This window comes from Anabrus simplex, chromosome 3 (assembly GCF_040414725.1).
Source record: "Anabrus simplex isolate iqAnaSimp1 chromosome 3, ASM4041472v1, whole genome shotgun sequence".
NCBI lineage: Eukaryota > Metazoa > Arthropoda > Insecta > Orthoptera > Tettigoniidae > Anabrus > Anabrus simplex.
This window is the reverse complement of record NC_090267.1, coordinates 283,811,850-283,828,469: the sequence shown is the minus strand read 5'-3', so window position 1 is coordinate 283,828,469 and position 16,620 is coordinate 283,811,850. Positions and strand designations below refer to the sequence as shown.

Here is a 16,620-nt window from a genome sequence, read left to right as displayed (position 1 = left end):
ATTCTGTTCCAGACGAAATTGCAGCAATCAGTTTCATGTACTATACTCACTTATCCAAAGTGTACTGTACTCACTTATCCAAAAAAGAACATCTCTGTTTTTCTTGAACTGTCTGTGACCTGTGTTATGATATATAGGGAATGACTAGAGTTCGTGGTTTATAGCATTTAAAAATCAGTGATTTAGCGTTTTGATTTTCAAATTTAGCGTTTTGTAGCATCTAAACTTCTCAAATTTAGCATTTTGTAGAAAAATGGTTAAAAATAGGGAGTAAAATCATATTGTTTAATCACACATTGCTCGTCATGCAGTTTTGAATTCACTATGGAAAATACGACAAACATCAACATAAGACTGCAAGAAGTATTAACGAACACACAGGAATATGCTTATTTTAAAATTTACAAACACAATTTCAAAGTGAAAAATACTATTCTGAACGTATTTATCACAGTACAACACACCTACAAGGAAGAGGAATTTCAATGATGATTTAAGTACAACATGCCAAGTATTTAAAAGGTGTCCTCCTTCATTTGAGACCGCCTATCAGTTACAGTTATGTTGTACTTGCTAAAAAAAATAACTCTACATCGACACTGTTCATAGAGGCCCAAATGCACAGAAGTGCTACCAAGGCAAAGGAAAGCCTGCAAAACATTTTTTTTCTTCAAGTTTTTGATTGCAGAGTCGGCACATCAATATAGGCCATCTGTATCCTTACATAAAAATATCCCGATTTGTGACTTTCGGCATGCTGTTTGATCGTCACTTCGCTTCTACCCATGGCTAACAGACAATAAAATAAATCGCTACCGTACTTTTAAACAGAACTACTACTCAATACCAATGTCAAGAATAACCGACTAAGATCAAGGGTCAACACACAAAGAGAATGAACGTGGTGTTTGAAAGTGTATTTGCTGTTTGATTGACTGGTCTTTGCAGTGCTCTTTAGCCAGTGAAAGAAATTCCGCACATTGAATGATTTACCCCTTTGGCCTGCCATTACTTGTGAAAGGAAATATTCCCTTACATAGTATTTATTTTTTTGTCACTTTAACATAAATTTGATTAATCACATAGGCTACATAAGAATACACAAAGCAAAGTGAGCTTTTAGCTCGTCTATAGTAACAGGAAACCAATGTTTTTGTTCGTAAGTATTACTGGTTTCAAGGGAAGCAGATAAATTAGCAAGAAATGTAGAGGCATAGGTATTGATTTCCTTAGTAACGTAGTAGCTGTGAGCTCGCATCCAGGAGATAGTGGGTTCCAACCCCACTGTCGGCAGCCCTGAAGATGATTTTCCGTGGTTTCCCATTTTCACACCAGGCAAATGCTGGGACTGTACCGTAATTAAGGCCACGGCCGCTTCTTTCCCATTCCTAGGCCTTTCCTGTCCCATCGTCGCCGTAAGACATATCTGTGTCGGTGCGATGTAAAGCAATTAGCAAAAAAAAAAAAAAAGGAAAACTAGACTTCTCACTCGTTCTCGTTGCATTCTGGTTTTGTCACGTAGTTTCAATTGGCACTATCATCTCGGAACTGAAATCGGAATCACTTTCATCACTGTCATTTGAAGAAGTATTTTCACTCTCCAGAGAATCTTTTCCACTTTCAACACCACTATTTTCAAGCCAGTTACGAATAAACTCATCTATGCCGCGCTTGGATGCCGTCATGATTGTTTACAACGAGCGGCAAAATGAGGTGCTTTTTATTTTCCATATTTCAGCTCAGAGTTACTATTTACACAGAGAAAATAGCTTCAGGTATCATCTGACATCAATCGGTTAGGCTGCAAAACAAGGAGAATAAATCTCTCCAACCAGCTAACTGCGATAATGAACTTACAGATGTTGCGTGCAACAAGACGGAAGTGTCCGTCAAAGCATGTTACCGCTTTACGATCGCTCTGGGTGCCGTAATATTTATTTCTCCTGAAATAAATAACAACATTTATATCTTATTTTTAAGAAAAATGCATAGTTTTTAAAAATATATGTTTATTTCGTATAAAACGGAGAGTTTCCCATCTATTTCACATAAATTGTATAATTTTGCATTTTGAACCAATTTCGCATTTTATCGCGAATTCGAAATCACTAAAAACCACCCGTACGGGTCATATAAGATGAAGGCACATACACTGACAAAGTTTCGGCATATTTCGCATTTATCGCAAATGCTAAAAATCACAAACTCTAGGAATGACTTCTTCTCAAACTAATTGAAGCTCTACTATGCCTTAAGATCATAAACCTAGCAGACACCATGCATAGCAACAGGCTGTTCCAGGATTTCACCAAAAACACTAGGAGCAGATTCCTAAATCTCAGTAAGGGACTGCCGCAAAGTTCAATTTTGTCACTACACTGTTCAACTTGTACATTCGTAACTTACCAGAGACAGTGTCACAGAAATTCATTTATGCTGATGATACCAATTTAAAAGTCCAAAAAACAGAAATGGTCCTTTCATAGGGTCTCAAGAAGATAGCTGATTCCTTCAGAAAATGGTATATCCCCCCAAAGTATCTCCATTTCATCTAAACAATATACAATTCAGTCACCAGTCACAGTCATCATTGAGACAGTGGAGTGAGTGGATGTGCTGATTTAGAGTGCTGACTAATTCACTAGTGCAATACAGAGCAGCTATAGGAAGGTTGAATAGAGGAGTGAAATGTAAAAAAGTGATAAGAGAGATGAAAAATGAGCAGCAAATTGGAGTATTGGCAACATTGATGGCAGCCACAGTGATAGTAATTTTATTGGAAATTGGTGGAGTTGAGCTAAATCCAGGGTCTGGACCAGTTGGTGTAATCGGATGGAAATAATTTGAAATGATAAAGGAAATGGTTAAAGAAGCAGACAGGATGAGCAAACAAGAGACCTAGTTAGGGAACAAGCCATGGAAATAAATAAGGAAATACAAGAGCTAAAACAGTGTGTTAAAGAAGAGATGAATGTGATAAAAGAGAGAGTGGCTCACAACACGGAGGAAGTAGAACGACTGAAGGCCAAAGTCAGGAATTTGGAGGAGGTACTGAGCCAAGTAAAGTGGTCAGAAAACAGGACTAATTAAGAGCTAAGGAGAAAAAATATTTTTATTTATGGTTTGGAGACAACGAAAGCAAGGTGGAAATAGTATATAAAGTGGTAGAAGTAATACAAAGTAAAATGAAGATAAATTTTAGTGAGGTGGACATAGACGATGTGTATAGAGTGGGAAAAGTGAAGGGTAGGAGGCCAATCAAGGTTAAACTATTATCAACCCTGATGGTGGAAATAGTGCTGATAAATGCCAGTAACTTAAAAGGTGAGAAAATTTGGCTGAGAAGGGACATGGACAATGGTGACATCAAGGAACAAAACATTTTGTGCAGACACTTAGGCAAAGCAAGATACCAAGGTCTAAAGGTGTACATTAAAGGACAGCGTCTGATTGTCGGAGATGGTCACTGGTGGCGTACGTGGTCACCAGCACAGCTACAGGAAATAGACGCAAAACACCAACATCAGCAGTGTGACGTGTGAGGCAGGAGCAGAAGTGAACAAGGTAACATTGAGGGAGGTCAGTGATGACGTAAGTGGGAGCGATACAGCAGAAGAAAGAGGAGCGAAGTCCATGTGGAGGTCGGATACAGGAGACGAGCAGTCAGTGGTGCATGCGGAAGCGGAGGTTACTGCACTGGAAGACAGCCCTATTGAGCAACGCCCAGGGGACAGCAAGGGGATTGAAGAAAGAAGACGAGAGACAATGGCAAAGGGTAAAAATCTAAGTTTAAAAGATTTATGGGCAAAGAGAAATAAGTCACAGACTGAAAAGGGGAGGAAAGAGAATGGTAAAATGCCTAAAACTCTGGAAGAGTATACGGTAGAAATAGAACAAGCTAGGATCACAAGGAGTAAGGCGTCAAATGTGGCTGAGAGTAATAAAAACAAAGTAGAAATTGGGGATGATGTAAGTATGAAGAAATAACTAGAATTGAGGATAGGGTTTGTAAATATAGAAGGAATATTAAGTAAATTAGGTAATAAGGTAGTGACTGAGATGGTAGAAACATTTGATATTTTTGCATTTTTAGAAACTTGGCTACCAGAAGGGAGAGATGTAGTCTAGAAAGGATTCATGGTTAAAAATGTAATGAAAGAAGAAAGGGACCAGTGGTAGAAACCCTGCAGGAATATCACTCGTAATAAAAGGATTAATTAATAACCAAATAGAAGAAATACCAAATTATATGGAAGCCGTATTATGGATAAGGCTTAGACAGGAAGGAGAGGGCAGAAAGATATATGCCTGGCGTTTTTGTATAATCCTCCAAAAGGATCAACATAATTAAAATGAAATAACAAATAATGTAGTTCAACCTATTCAATACTAGTAAATAAGAAATGTAGTGTTACATTCTTATTTAATTATAAGCGGAAGCGGTACCAGTTTCGACCACCACGTGCTACTTATAACAGCCTAATTTTTTGTGCCTTCAACACCCCTATGTCTAAAAAAAAAGACTTAAATAACGAATTGAACACCATCCGTACTATCACTAAATTTAATGGCTTTAACAACTCTTTCATAAACCGTATCATCGACAAATTCAAACACCGTCCTAAAACTACATTATCAAAAGACAAAACCAAACCCACTGCATTTTCCACTTTTACTTTCACCTCAAGATGCTTATAAAATAACCAATGTCCTTAAAAAACACAACATAGAAAATTTCTTTTAGAACCAATAACAGAAACCTTGATATATTACACAACTCTAAATCACTAAATAAATCTAATGCTTTTTCTAAATCTGGAGTATATAGATTCAAATGTAACAACTGCAGCTCCTTGTACATCGGACAGACTGGCCGCTACTTTAACATCAGATACTCTGAACATATCTCTCTCTTTCTTAGCATTAATCCCGACTTGCAGGGTCTGCTGCTTTGCTACATCTCCTCCATTTCTGTCTGTCGTTGACATCTTCTGGTGTTAAGCCAACACTGTGCATGTCTGCCCTGATGTTGTCAGTCCATCTCTTTGCCGGTCTTCCTCGTGGTCTTGTTCCCTCTGGGTTGATGTGAAGCGCTGTTTTGGCAACTGAGTCGTCCTGTTTTCTCATGACGTGGCCGTACCAGCGGAGACGGGCTTCCCTCACTTTGTCTATGATGGGCGCGACACCAAACCTTTGCCGGACGTCCGTGTTCCTTATGTGGTCACATCGGGTCAGCCCCATGGACCATCGAAGCATCTTCATCTCCATGGTTGTCAACATTTGCTCCTGTTGTTTCGTCATGGGGCGACATTCAGTCCCATAGATCGCTGCTGGCCGTACCACACTCTTATAAACTTTTGCCTTTAGATATTGAGGCATCTTTTTATCACAGAGGACTCCAGTGACCTGTCTCCACTTGAGCCAAGCTGCATTTACCCTCATCCGAGTATCAGGAGTGGTGTCACAGTTTGAGGTGACGACGGATCCTAGGTACTTAAATTGCATGGTCTTCTGCAGGTCTTCTTCACTGATACTTATGGTACCTCTGGTTTGGGGGCCACATTCCAGGTATTCTGTCTTCTGGATATTGAGGTGCAGTCCATTTTCAGCCAGTCTGTCCTTCCACGTTTGAACCTGATGCTGGAGTTCAGGGCGGGTTTCTTGTGCAAGTACCACATCATCGGCATAAAGAAGGGTCCAGGGATGTGAAGTCTGTATGTCAGCTGTTGCCGTATCCATGCAGAGGATGAATAGCAATGGTGAAAGGGCAGAACCTTGATGAACACCCACAGTGATATCGAAAGGCGGAGAGATTCCAGCAGGACTCCGGACAACACTAGTGGAATTGCGATACAGAAGTTGCACCCAGCTTACATACTCTTCAGGGACGCCATGACAGCGAAGAGCTCGCCAAATAAGTTCGTGTGGGATACGGTCAAAAGCCTTTTCTAGGTCTAGAAATGCCATGTGTACACTCTTCTGTCTCTCTCTGTGCTTTTCCATCAAGAGGCGTGTGGCATGGATTGCATCGATGGTACTGCATCCCTTAATAAATCCACACTGGTTTGGTGTTACAGAGACAATACATCTGAGTCTGCTGTCAAGTACACGTTCAAAGATCTTGAAAGTATCACAGAGGAGTCGTATAGGGCGATAGGTCGAACAATCACTCACATCTCCTTTTCCCTTCCAGATTGGAACTGTTGTGCTAGTTGTCCATGTGTGTGGAAGCTGTTTCTCGGCGATGATTTGGTTGAAAAGTGAGACAAGGAACTCTGAAGCAGGCTTTCCGAGCATTTTCCAGATTTCCGCTGGTAAGTCATCTGGACCAGTTGCTTTTCCATTTTTCATTTTGCTAATGGCAAGCATTACTTCCTCGGATGTAATTGAGGGAACAGGGCCTACGATAGGATCAGGACTAGAAATTGGTGGATGCGTAAATTCTTTGTTGCTGATGTTATTAAAGTAATCTGCCCAACGCTGGAGAATGGATTGTTGATCTCGTAGCAGTTTGGCGTCGGCTCCCTTGATGTGCATTATGTGTCCAATGTCCTGAGTTTAACGGTGACGGGACTTAGCAAGACGATATATATTGTTTTCTCCTGATGGTGTGTCAAGCTGGTCGTATAGTGACTGGTAATAGTGGTCCTTTGCTGCAGCTACAGCTCTTTTTGCTGCAGATTTCAGGTCGCGATATTGCTGAAGATCAGTATCAAGACGTGAGTTCCACCAAGTCTTGTAGGCTATCTTTTTCTCCTTGATTGCTTGCTTGACTTCGTCTGTCCACCACCAGGTTTGTTTATCAATATATTTTCGTCCGGGTATGGTTTTTCCCAACGTTTTTGTCGCCGCCTGATGTATTTGTTCCACAGCATCTTTCCACATATCTACGCCATTAAATACAACAGATTCTCTGCTATAGGACAACACATACAAGACTCCAAGCATAATTTCACCAATATTGAAAAAGACATAAAATACTTAAAATCATTAACAAAGACCCCTCCTAAACACTACTGAAAATTGTTTCATTCACCTTGACTAATACTTCAACCCTAATTTCAATTTAAATGACATTTCTGAAAAACCCAATATTCTATTTGACTTCCTAATTCTTCTTCTCAAAAAATACTAAATTTCCAAACCCAAATTCAATCTTCCATGCCTTACACATTTCCTACCCACGTTTTCTACCTCCAATAACCCACCCTCCTAACCCACCTTAAACTACCCCTCCTTTATTTCCCTATCCTATCCTTTCCCATCCTCTTTTAACTTCCAGTCTTTTTAATCTTCTTATATCTACTAATCCTCCTCCTTCATTAACTTATCCTTTCTTTTCACCTCTCCTCTCGATTAAAGAAAAAACACCTACTTTCCGAACTGAACTGTATATTAGTATACAATAGTGCCACCTGCATTTTGGGTCTTTGCAACATTCAAATTTAAACTCATGCCTTGCGCTGCCTTGGACTACCTCAATTATTATTATTAATAATAGAAAATGCGCACAGTGTGCAAAAATACTACCTCAATTACGACCTGAATTCTTATCTTCAAGAAGTAGCGCACTGTGCATATGCGTTTTTCATTTGTTTCCGGTATTGCGCTTTTTACCCTTTTTCTCTTCACAATTTTTTTTTTACGTCAACTGTTCTAAAGAATCTACAAGATCCTAGTTACATACTTCAATTATATTAAATTATATTAAATTGTATTATATACATTTTCACAACCGAAACAATTACAGGCTTGATCATTAAGCTATTCATCGAGTTTCGTCGGGATTTGAAAGCACAGTGCTGGACATTGAGTATGTTGCGCTGATCTTCAGTAGAAATTGTCATTCCACATGAAATAGCTTGTGGTGAGGCAATGGCTGAACAAGTTGGTAATGTCCTCAGGAAAAATCTGAGCAGTATGCTCCAGGACCTAATTTACACGTACTTTAGTGAAGAGTGATACCACATTGAACATTATTTAACATTTTACTTCTCGTTAATACACCCTCCTCGCTTTTATATTTTTCCCCCCTTAAATCCTTGATAGACTCCTGCTTCTCCCTTTGTTCCAAAATTTTTTTTTATTGAGTTCCTCTTTCATACCTTCGAATTCACTCCGCATGTGTCTTACACAGTCCTCAACCTCCCTCATCTCACTGCTTCCAATTCTTTCCTCCGGCCTCGATGTCTCCAAAGCAGCTTCTATGACCTCCTTAGTTCCTGTTCTTTCCCTCTCATCATGCCCATCATCTCCGGCACGGTTTTCCACTGCTTGCATTTCTTCCTCTCTCGGCCCCATCACTTCATCCTGCTTCGTCCTTTCTGCTAATTCCAATAAGTTTGTCACAGTCCAGATCCTTATCCACCTGCCATTCTTCTTCTTAAGACGTCATCTCCAAACGGAGGTACACGATCCACACGGCCAGCTCTGATCTTGAAGTTGCAGCCATGCCATGTGAATTTATTGGAATATCTCTAAGGATCTTTAATGCAGTGGTTTCCCGTTGCCTTCTGCATCCTAATGCCATTGACCAAACTGCTTCCTCCGCCTTTGGGAACAATTTCTTGTGCCCAGGACAGTAGAGTGCACTTACCCATACCCACTCATCCACTCTCAAAAAGACTTGTTGGCACTTGGTATAGGGGATCTCCTTATACCGGGAGATAATCGGTCCCTTCATTCGTTAGCCGCCTCTACCACGGGGAGGTGAATGTCAGGATTTCACCGTCATTGAAACAAGGACCAAATGGCATTTCCTTGTTTTTCTGGTTCTTTCTTTCTGCCATTAGTCACTAACTAAATGCTGACCCCTAATGTGAGTTTTTAATCCTTGGTGTCTGGCCCTCACTAAATGTTTCTTGACCGGGCGAGTTGGCCGTGCGCGTAGAGGCGCGCGGCTGTGAGCTTGCATCCGGGAGATAGTAGGTTCGAATCCCACTATCGGCAGCCCTGAAGATGGTTTTCCGTGGTTTCCCATTTTCACACCAGGCAAATGCTGGGGCTGTACCTTAATTAAGGCCATGGCCGCTTCCTTCCAACTCCTAGGCCTTTCCTATCCCATCGTCGCCATAAGACCTATCTGTGTCGGTGCGACGTAAAGCCCCTAGCAAAAAAAAAAAATGTTTCTTGAGAACTTTTAAATACTTCATCCCTTCTCTTCCCATGTCTCTCTTAATCCAATTTTTTTTTGCTCTGTAGTTGCCCGCATTTCTGATCACTATTTCACCCATCAATGTAGATAAAAACTTCACTTTGATAAGCCTGTGACCCTGCACTTTACACACCCTTTCCACATCGTCTATGTCAACTTTGCTGGAGTTAATTTTCATTTTACTCTGGATTAGCTCCACCACTTTATAAATTGTCTTAACTTTGTCCTCTCTCTTTTTCTCTGGAACACCCTATATAAATAAGCATTTCTTTCTTCGATCTTGACTACTGGCCTCTACTTCTATTTTCAGCTTTGACACTTCCTCCTCCAACTTTCTTATTTTCTCTCTTAGTGCCACAATTTCTTTCCCGCTGTTTCCCACTTTGGTTGTTGTATTGTCTATTTTTTCCTGGAACCATTTCTTCATATTACCAAACTCCTTCGTTTGCTCCTGTATCATATTTTTAATTTGTACTTTCAAACTTTGTAAATTGCTTTCTTTGACTGTATAGATATGATAATTTGTATTTACTTTGTACTCATCTTTCACTGGTTGTGTAAATAGTTTATGGGTTGTCATTATTCATCATACGCCAAATAAATAAATAACTACCTCTTTCACCATCTTCCTAATTACTTCCATGTCTTCCCAGCTCATACTTCCACTGGAGATCGGCCCGGGGTTTACTTCCACTCCCTCGATAACTAGCATTACCAAATTCACCGTTGCCACCAGCATCATCTCTCCCTTCATTCCCAGTTCCATTTTACTTCCTCCGTTTTTCAGTTCTTCTTTCTTCTTTCTCCCCTGCCATCTTCCGATAACTACCCGATAATTATTCCACACCAATCATCTTCCTTTTCACTCTTCGTTTCTCTCTTGCACTCCCCTCCAACACTCCACTCTCACTATACCGGCACACTCAACCCAGCACATCTACACTCGTTGCTTGCTCAGGCTAGACTGTCTTATTCTTCCCCCACAGGTCTTTCAGACTCGAGGATCTTTCCTTCCTCAGAAGTTCACTTCATTTTTTCACCTCATTCCCCCTCTCTTCTTTCATGATCCTCTTCCCTGCTGACTCCATTCCTTTCTTCTTCATTTCCCCCTTTCAACTGGGTCTGCTGATCTCGGCTTCTCCACTAGTGTCTTTGCGTATTTTGGACTCGCTTGTGCTGCTGTTGTCTGCTGGATCTTCACAATTTGACCTCTCTGCAGCAGTCTGTTCCACCTTGATTTGACACCAAACACTCTTCCTGTTTATGATTATCATCCATTTCCTCCAGCTTGTTCACAGACCACATTCTAAACCGTCTTCCATTCCCTACCACCAGGTGTTGTCCCATAATGAAAGCTCCCCTGGCACTCATTACGTGGTTACTTAAAATTCTAATAATTCTATTTCTATCCCTCCCCATCTCTCTTCTCACCCACGCTTTTTCACCTTGTAGGTTTCGAGCATTTATAACCACTATATCCCCCTCAAGGTGGATAGTATTTTCACTTTTATTGGCCTCTTCCCTTTCACTTTACTCACTCTGTCTACTTTCATCTATATCCACTTTATTTTCCTGTACTCCCTCCTGTATACCGTAGGTGAAGATATTTTTTCTCGTTCGTTCCTGGCAACCGATTGCCTCTTCTCTGTTCACCTTCTCCAGCTTCTCTTTCAAATATTCCACCTCTTTCTCAAAAACACTACTTCTTCAGCATTATCTTCAGTCTCAACTTCTCCATTTTCTCCTCCAGGGACCTCCTCATATCCTTAATTTCCATCGACTGCGCCTTTATTAGCTCCTTTACTTGGTCTATTTGATATGCCTCCTTCACAACCTCTTTAATAGCCTCAACTTCCATCCAACTAATGTTTCCTTCCAGACCAGTGCCTGGATTCAATTCCACACCCCCAATATTTAGTAAAATTGCCACCACCACTGGCGCTGCCATCTCCTTCTCCAGAAATCTTTTGCTCTTCATTCTTCCTACTAGTTTCATATTCCTCTATCTATGCCATTCTTCAGTAACTGCCCAATATTGCTCCAAGGAGATACCCATCTCTAGCACTAACTGCTCTGCACGTCCACTTTCTCTTGTTGCTTGAGCTCAACTGATGTTGCATGTTATCAATATTTCCAGAGAATACAAGCTTCAATCTTTCTGGCGGGATTACTGAGAAATGCATTTATTTCTGCTTCCCCCATTTGGAGGCTGCCAAAATGACAAAGCCTACATAAAAATTTGATTAATAATTACAAGGGCCATTTAAAATGTGTCTATAAATGATAGTATAGTAAAGCCTAAATAATAAAAAATTGTATCAGTCAATAGTTTTGAAATCCATGAGAAATTCCTCATAGGACAAAGATATAGCTACGAGTATAAATTATTTTTTACTATTGCTAATTATCCTTTCATGGCTGCTAACCCAAAGTCCTTAATGAATTGGTTATGCAAATTAAATTTCTTACAAAAGTTGTGGAATGTGTAAGTAATGGTGCCTCTTGCTCCTATCATCAATCCTAACACATCTGTGGAGTCCAGATGATATTTCTCGGCATATTATGGAATTGTGGATTCCTATATATAACATTTCTCCTTGTGTACATCATGTGGTTGAGTGGATGATGCTTCGGTTCTAATTGTGGAGTTATAAACCCTTTACTTGAGCCCGGTGATACAGCTATCATGTCAATCCGCCGGTTTGACCCTGTCTGAGACAATCCATGTATAGTGCTTTTCTCTCAGGGCTTCAGCAATCATCTTGAAGCAGGGATCGAAGATTTAGGTGAAAGAAAAACTTGGCCAATAGATAGGTACACAGTATTTTTAGCGGCAGCACTATAAGGGTTAAATTCTTTCAGCTTTTTGGAGATTTGGGTATCTTAACTATGTCTACTCTTGGAATGGTAAGATGATCTGACTCAGGTGAGAGCAGATATCGCTAGCTGGCATAACCACAGTTCTCGATGGTAGAGATACTGACTACCTCCTTCACAGTCTTTTTTGATAATTAGTTTCCCACTTTTCCGATGTGCTTAGGAAATCGTGCAAAGATTAATCACATAATCCAGCTAGAAGGTTGTGGTTATGCTTCACTATTGGGTGTTGCAGTAAACTGCAGTCTGTAGACTGCAGCTAGCTCAGAATCAGAACACATCATCTGTGATTGCACAAACCACAGAGACTCTAGAGGCTCTAAATGATTGTAAAACACCACCTGCATTTAATGCTAAGTGTGCAAGCACCATGAAATTGAATAGCTTTAATAAGTAAATAACTGAGCTCGATAGCTGCAGTCGCTTAAGTGCGGCCAGTATCCAGTAATTGGGAGATAGTGGGTTCGAGCCCCACTGTCGGCAGCCCTGAAAATGGTTTCCATGGTTTCCCATTTTCACACCAGGCAAATGCCGGGGCTGTACCTTAATTAAGGCCATGGCTGCTTCCTTCCAATTCCTAGGCCTTTCCTATCCCATCATCGCCATAAGACATAATTGTGTCGGTGCGACGTCAAGCAAATAGCAATAATAATAATAATAATAAGTAAATACTTTAAACTCTCTCAAGGTTAATAGATCTTTGAGCTTGAATGTTACTCAGAATTTCATTGATGTCCTAAGTGAAGTTCCTTGTAGTTACACATAAATAGTCCTGCCAACGAGAACCAGTTTATCATGATTGTAGTTTGCCATTCAGATATTTCATTAGTGGGAAAGCTCTCTCACACAAGTAGATCATCCCGATCATAACAAAATATTGAAAGAAAAGTTCTGGAGTATTTAGAACCTCTTGGTACCTTCTGTTTCCTGAACGGTTATGAATTTCTATTTTCAAACAAATATTTCTGTACTGAGGGGGACTGGAGAGCTATTAGTTCATATTATTTTGAATAACCTGGATTTTTCTGAAGAAGTCTACACTGAATTGAAAGTATACTGTCTACTGTGTTAAATAACTGTTCATTTTCTTCCAAAATACAAAGAGGACCTCACAAGCAGTTGTGCTTGTTGTTTGTGAGCACATTTTTAACTCACATGATAAGAGCACCAGTTATAATTTTAAGAACATTAGGTTGAGAACACCGTTCTAAGAGTCTTCAGTACCGAGCTCGATAGCTGCAGTCGCTTAAGTGCGGTCAGTATCCAGTATTCGGGAGGCAGTAGGTTCGAACCCCACTATCGGCAGCCCTGAAGATGTTTTTCCGTGGTTTCCCATTTTCACACCAGGCAAATGCTGGGGCTGTACCTTAATTAAGGCCACGACCGCTTCCTTCCCACTCCTAGCCCTTTCCTGTCCCATCGTCGCCATAAGACCTATCTGTGTCGGTGCGATGTAAAGCAACTAGCAAAAAAAAAAAAAAAAGTCTCCAGACTTACTTGTTTTAGTAGAAACATGTTCCTTTTAATGATTTAGAGAAACTCGATGACAGTTTATCTAAGGCTTGTTATAGAACTACTGAAGTGGTATGGTTTCAAAAGATAACTTACAAGAGACAATGTGAAAAGCAACACCACTCTTATTTCATGTAATAACATTCACATCACATTTGGTGTGTTAAGGAGGTATACAAAGTCCTGGTTTTGTTGATGATGTGTTCTTTTTTTGTTTTTTGACTTAGTATTGGAATTTATGAGTACATGGAGAGTCATTAAAAAGATATATTGTGCAGATGACCTTCCAGTCATTCTAAAGTTCTCCACTGAAATCTACATTTATAGTGATACTCAAAAAATCTTGTGCAAAATGTTGTTCTGAGAATGGAACTATTTGTCTGATGAGGCATGTTCCAAATATTCTTTAAAGTATTGCATTTGAGAATATACCATTGGTATCAGGAAAACTCTCAATTTAGTTCCAGAAATGACTTGGAACTTGGTGGGCAGTAAGCGGTCTTCAGGTCAGGATCAAGTGATGCCGCTATGTTGATGTTTTACATGTTTAATCAATTACAAAAGGGAAATTTGACACCATCTAGCAGGATAAATGTATGGATATTCTTCACCAAATTGTGCCTGATGTGTATGGTTTCTGAGTGATCGGAAAAATATTGTTGTGTGAGTCTGACAATTATAGTAAGAAGTCATGTTAATGAAAGAGGTTCATGAGTGGTATATCCTCTGCTCTTTGTTCTATAGTATTTATTCCATAAACTTCTTCAACTTGATGGATCAGTCTAGAAGAATTGGGATTGATAGCATGAGATTAGTTTTTTTTTTTTTTTTTTTTTTTTTTTCACGTTTGTCTTTGTATATAATTTCTGTTGTTCCCTCTTCCCGTTGCCCTGTCATTGTTCTTCTTTCTTGAATATGTTCCTATGGTTGCTCCTGGCTTCTTGTGTTTGATTCATATTCCTACCTTGTTTGTTTCTTCTTTGTTAATATTGGTATACTGTACTTGATTAAATCCCTATGGAAATCATAAATGCAGATCCATTAAGTTGAACCTGAAGCAGAAATTACTGTAAGTTAGTGGATTTATTCACTGCCAAATTACAGTATTCACTTCTGTATTTGTACCCAGTCTTCTCAATTAAGCAGATATGAAGATTTAGCGTTCATGTTCTATAATTGTTAAATTTTGTAGTTGCCCTTAACTTTCCTGAAGTGTGGTTCTTTGTTTGTTCCGTCTTTTCAGGTGAACGTGATTGAGAATAACATCAGAGCTTTCACAAAAGGTCGAGATCCCATCATCAGGAAACTTCGTTTCATGATTTCAAATCACTTCATGGAACATTATGACATGAAGAAATTGAATGAAGACGACGAAGTCGTTGGCAAAGTAAAATTGGTATGTATATTGATATACTGTTCGCGCTTTTTTTTTAACCTTTATAAGTACTGTGTTAAGCAACCAGTGCTCTTTGTAGACTTGGTTAGGAACTGACACTCCTGACAAAAAAAAGTTAAGCACCCAGAAGGAGTGGTCCAATATTATCTCATGTCGGTATACATGCATACCATTGATGTGTGAGTAAATGATTAGATTTACAAGGATCAGTAATATGTAGGACGCCCACCAGAGTGCATTCATGATGACACCATCCTGTTGTTGATAAGTTGTTACCAGTCAACTGCTGTGAGTCAGACAGTTAAGAAAGATGTGCAGAGAGGACTACATACAATATGAAGCATCTATGATGCCTCGCAGAAGCGTTAGAAAGCCCATCCACCAATTGATAGCATTTGACAGAGGCTGCATTGTGGGACTGCATGAGGTTGGTTGGTTGTATTATGCAATTGTCAGGCATGTGGGCCATTCAGATGTCACAGTGCCCTAATGTTGGACTCAGTGGGTACATGAGGGATCCCAATCATGCCATGCAGGTTCGGGTCAACCAAGAAACCACCCCGAGGAAGGACCGTCGTATGGTGCTGTCTGTGGAAGTAAGGAGGAATTGAAGGAACGTACTAGGAAATTGAATCTAGCAAAGAAGTCAGCGTAGGATAACATGATGGCAAGCATAATTGGCAGCCATACAAATTTTAGTGAAAAATGGAAGAGTATGTATAGGTACTTCAAGGCAGAAACAGGTTCTAAGAAGTAAATTCCAGGAATCATTAATGAACAAGGGGAGTGTGTATGCAAGGATCTTCAAAAGGCAGAAGTATTCAGTCAGCAGTATGTAAAGATTATTGGCTACAAGGATAATGTCCAGATAAAGGAGGTGACTAATACTGAAGAAGTATTAAAATTTACCTATGAAGCAATGACATTTACAGTAAGATACAAAAGTTGAAAACTAGAAAAGCAGCTGGAATTGATAAGGTTTCGGGGGATATGCTAAAGACAATGGGTTGGGATATAGTACCATATCTGAAGTATTTGTTTGATTATTGTTTACATGAAGGAACTACAAAATGAATGGAGAGTTGTTATAGTAGCCCCTGTGTATAAAGGAAAGAGCGACAGACATAAAGCTGAAAATTACAGGCCAGTCAGTTTGACATGCATTGCATGTAAGCTTTGGGAAGGCATTCTTTCTGATTATATAAGACATGTTTGCAAAATTAATAACTGGTTTGATAGAAGGCAAGTTTGGGTTTAGGAAAGATTATTCCACTGAAGCCCAACTTGTAGGATTCCAGCAGGATATAGCAGATATCCTGGATTCAGGAGGTCAATTGGACTGTATCGTGTTTGATCTGTCTAAGGCATTTGATAGGGTAGATCATGGGAGACTACTGGCAAAAATGAGTGCAATTGTACTTGACAAAAGAGTGACTGAATGGGTGGCTCTGTTTCTAGAAAATAGAACTCAGAGAATTAGAGTAGGTGAAGCGTTATCTATCCCCGTAATAATTAAGAGGGGAATTCCTCAAGGCAGTATTACTGGACCTTTATGTTTTCTTATATATATCTCAATGATATGTGTAAAGAGGTGGAATCAGAGATAAGGCTTTTAGCAGATGATGTTATTCTGTACAGAATAATAAATAACTTACAAGATTATGAGCAACTACAAAATGAC

The 16,620-nt window shown here is 39.7% G+C and overlaps 1 protein-coding gene across 3 annotated transcripts in view; it reads left to right on the top strand.

Moving 5' to 3' along the window:
• The window catches only part of aft (adrift), a 436,902-nt gene that overhangs the window by 271,186 nt on the left and 149,096 nt on the right, over nt 1–16,620 (top strand). For all 3 annotated transcript variants that reach the window (XM_067143070.2, XM_067143068.2, XM_067143069.2), the window contains one exon: nt 14,787–14,939. In XM_067143070.2, the coding sequence (XP_066999171.2) occupies nt 14,787–14,939 (153 nt within the window). The remainder of the gene's footprint in view (nt 1–14,786; nt 14,940–16,620) is intronic.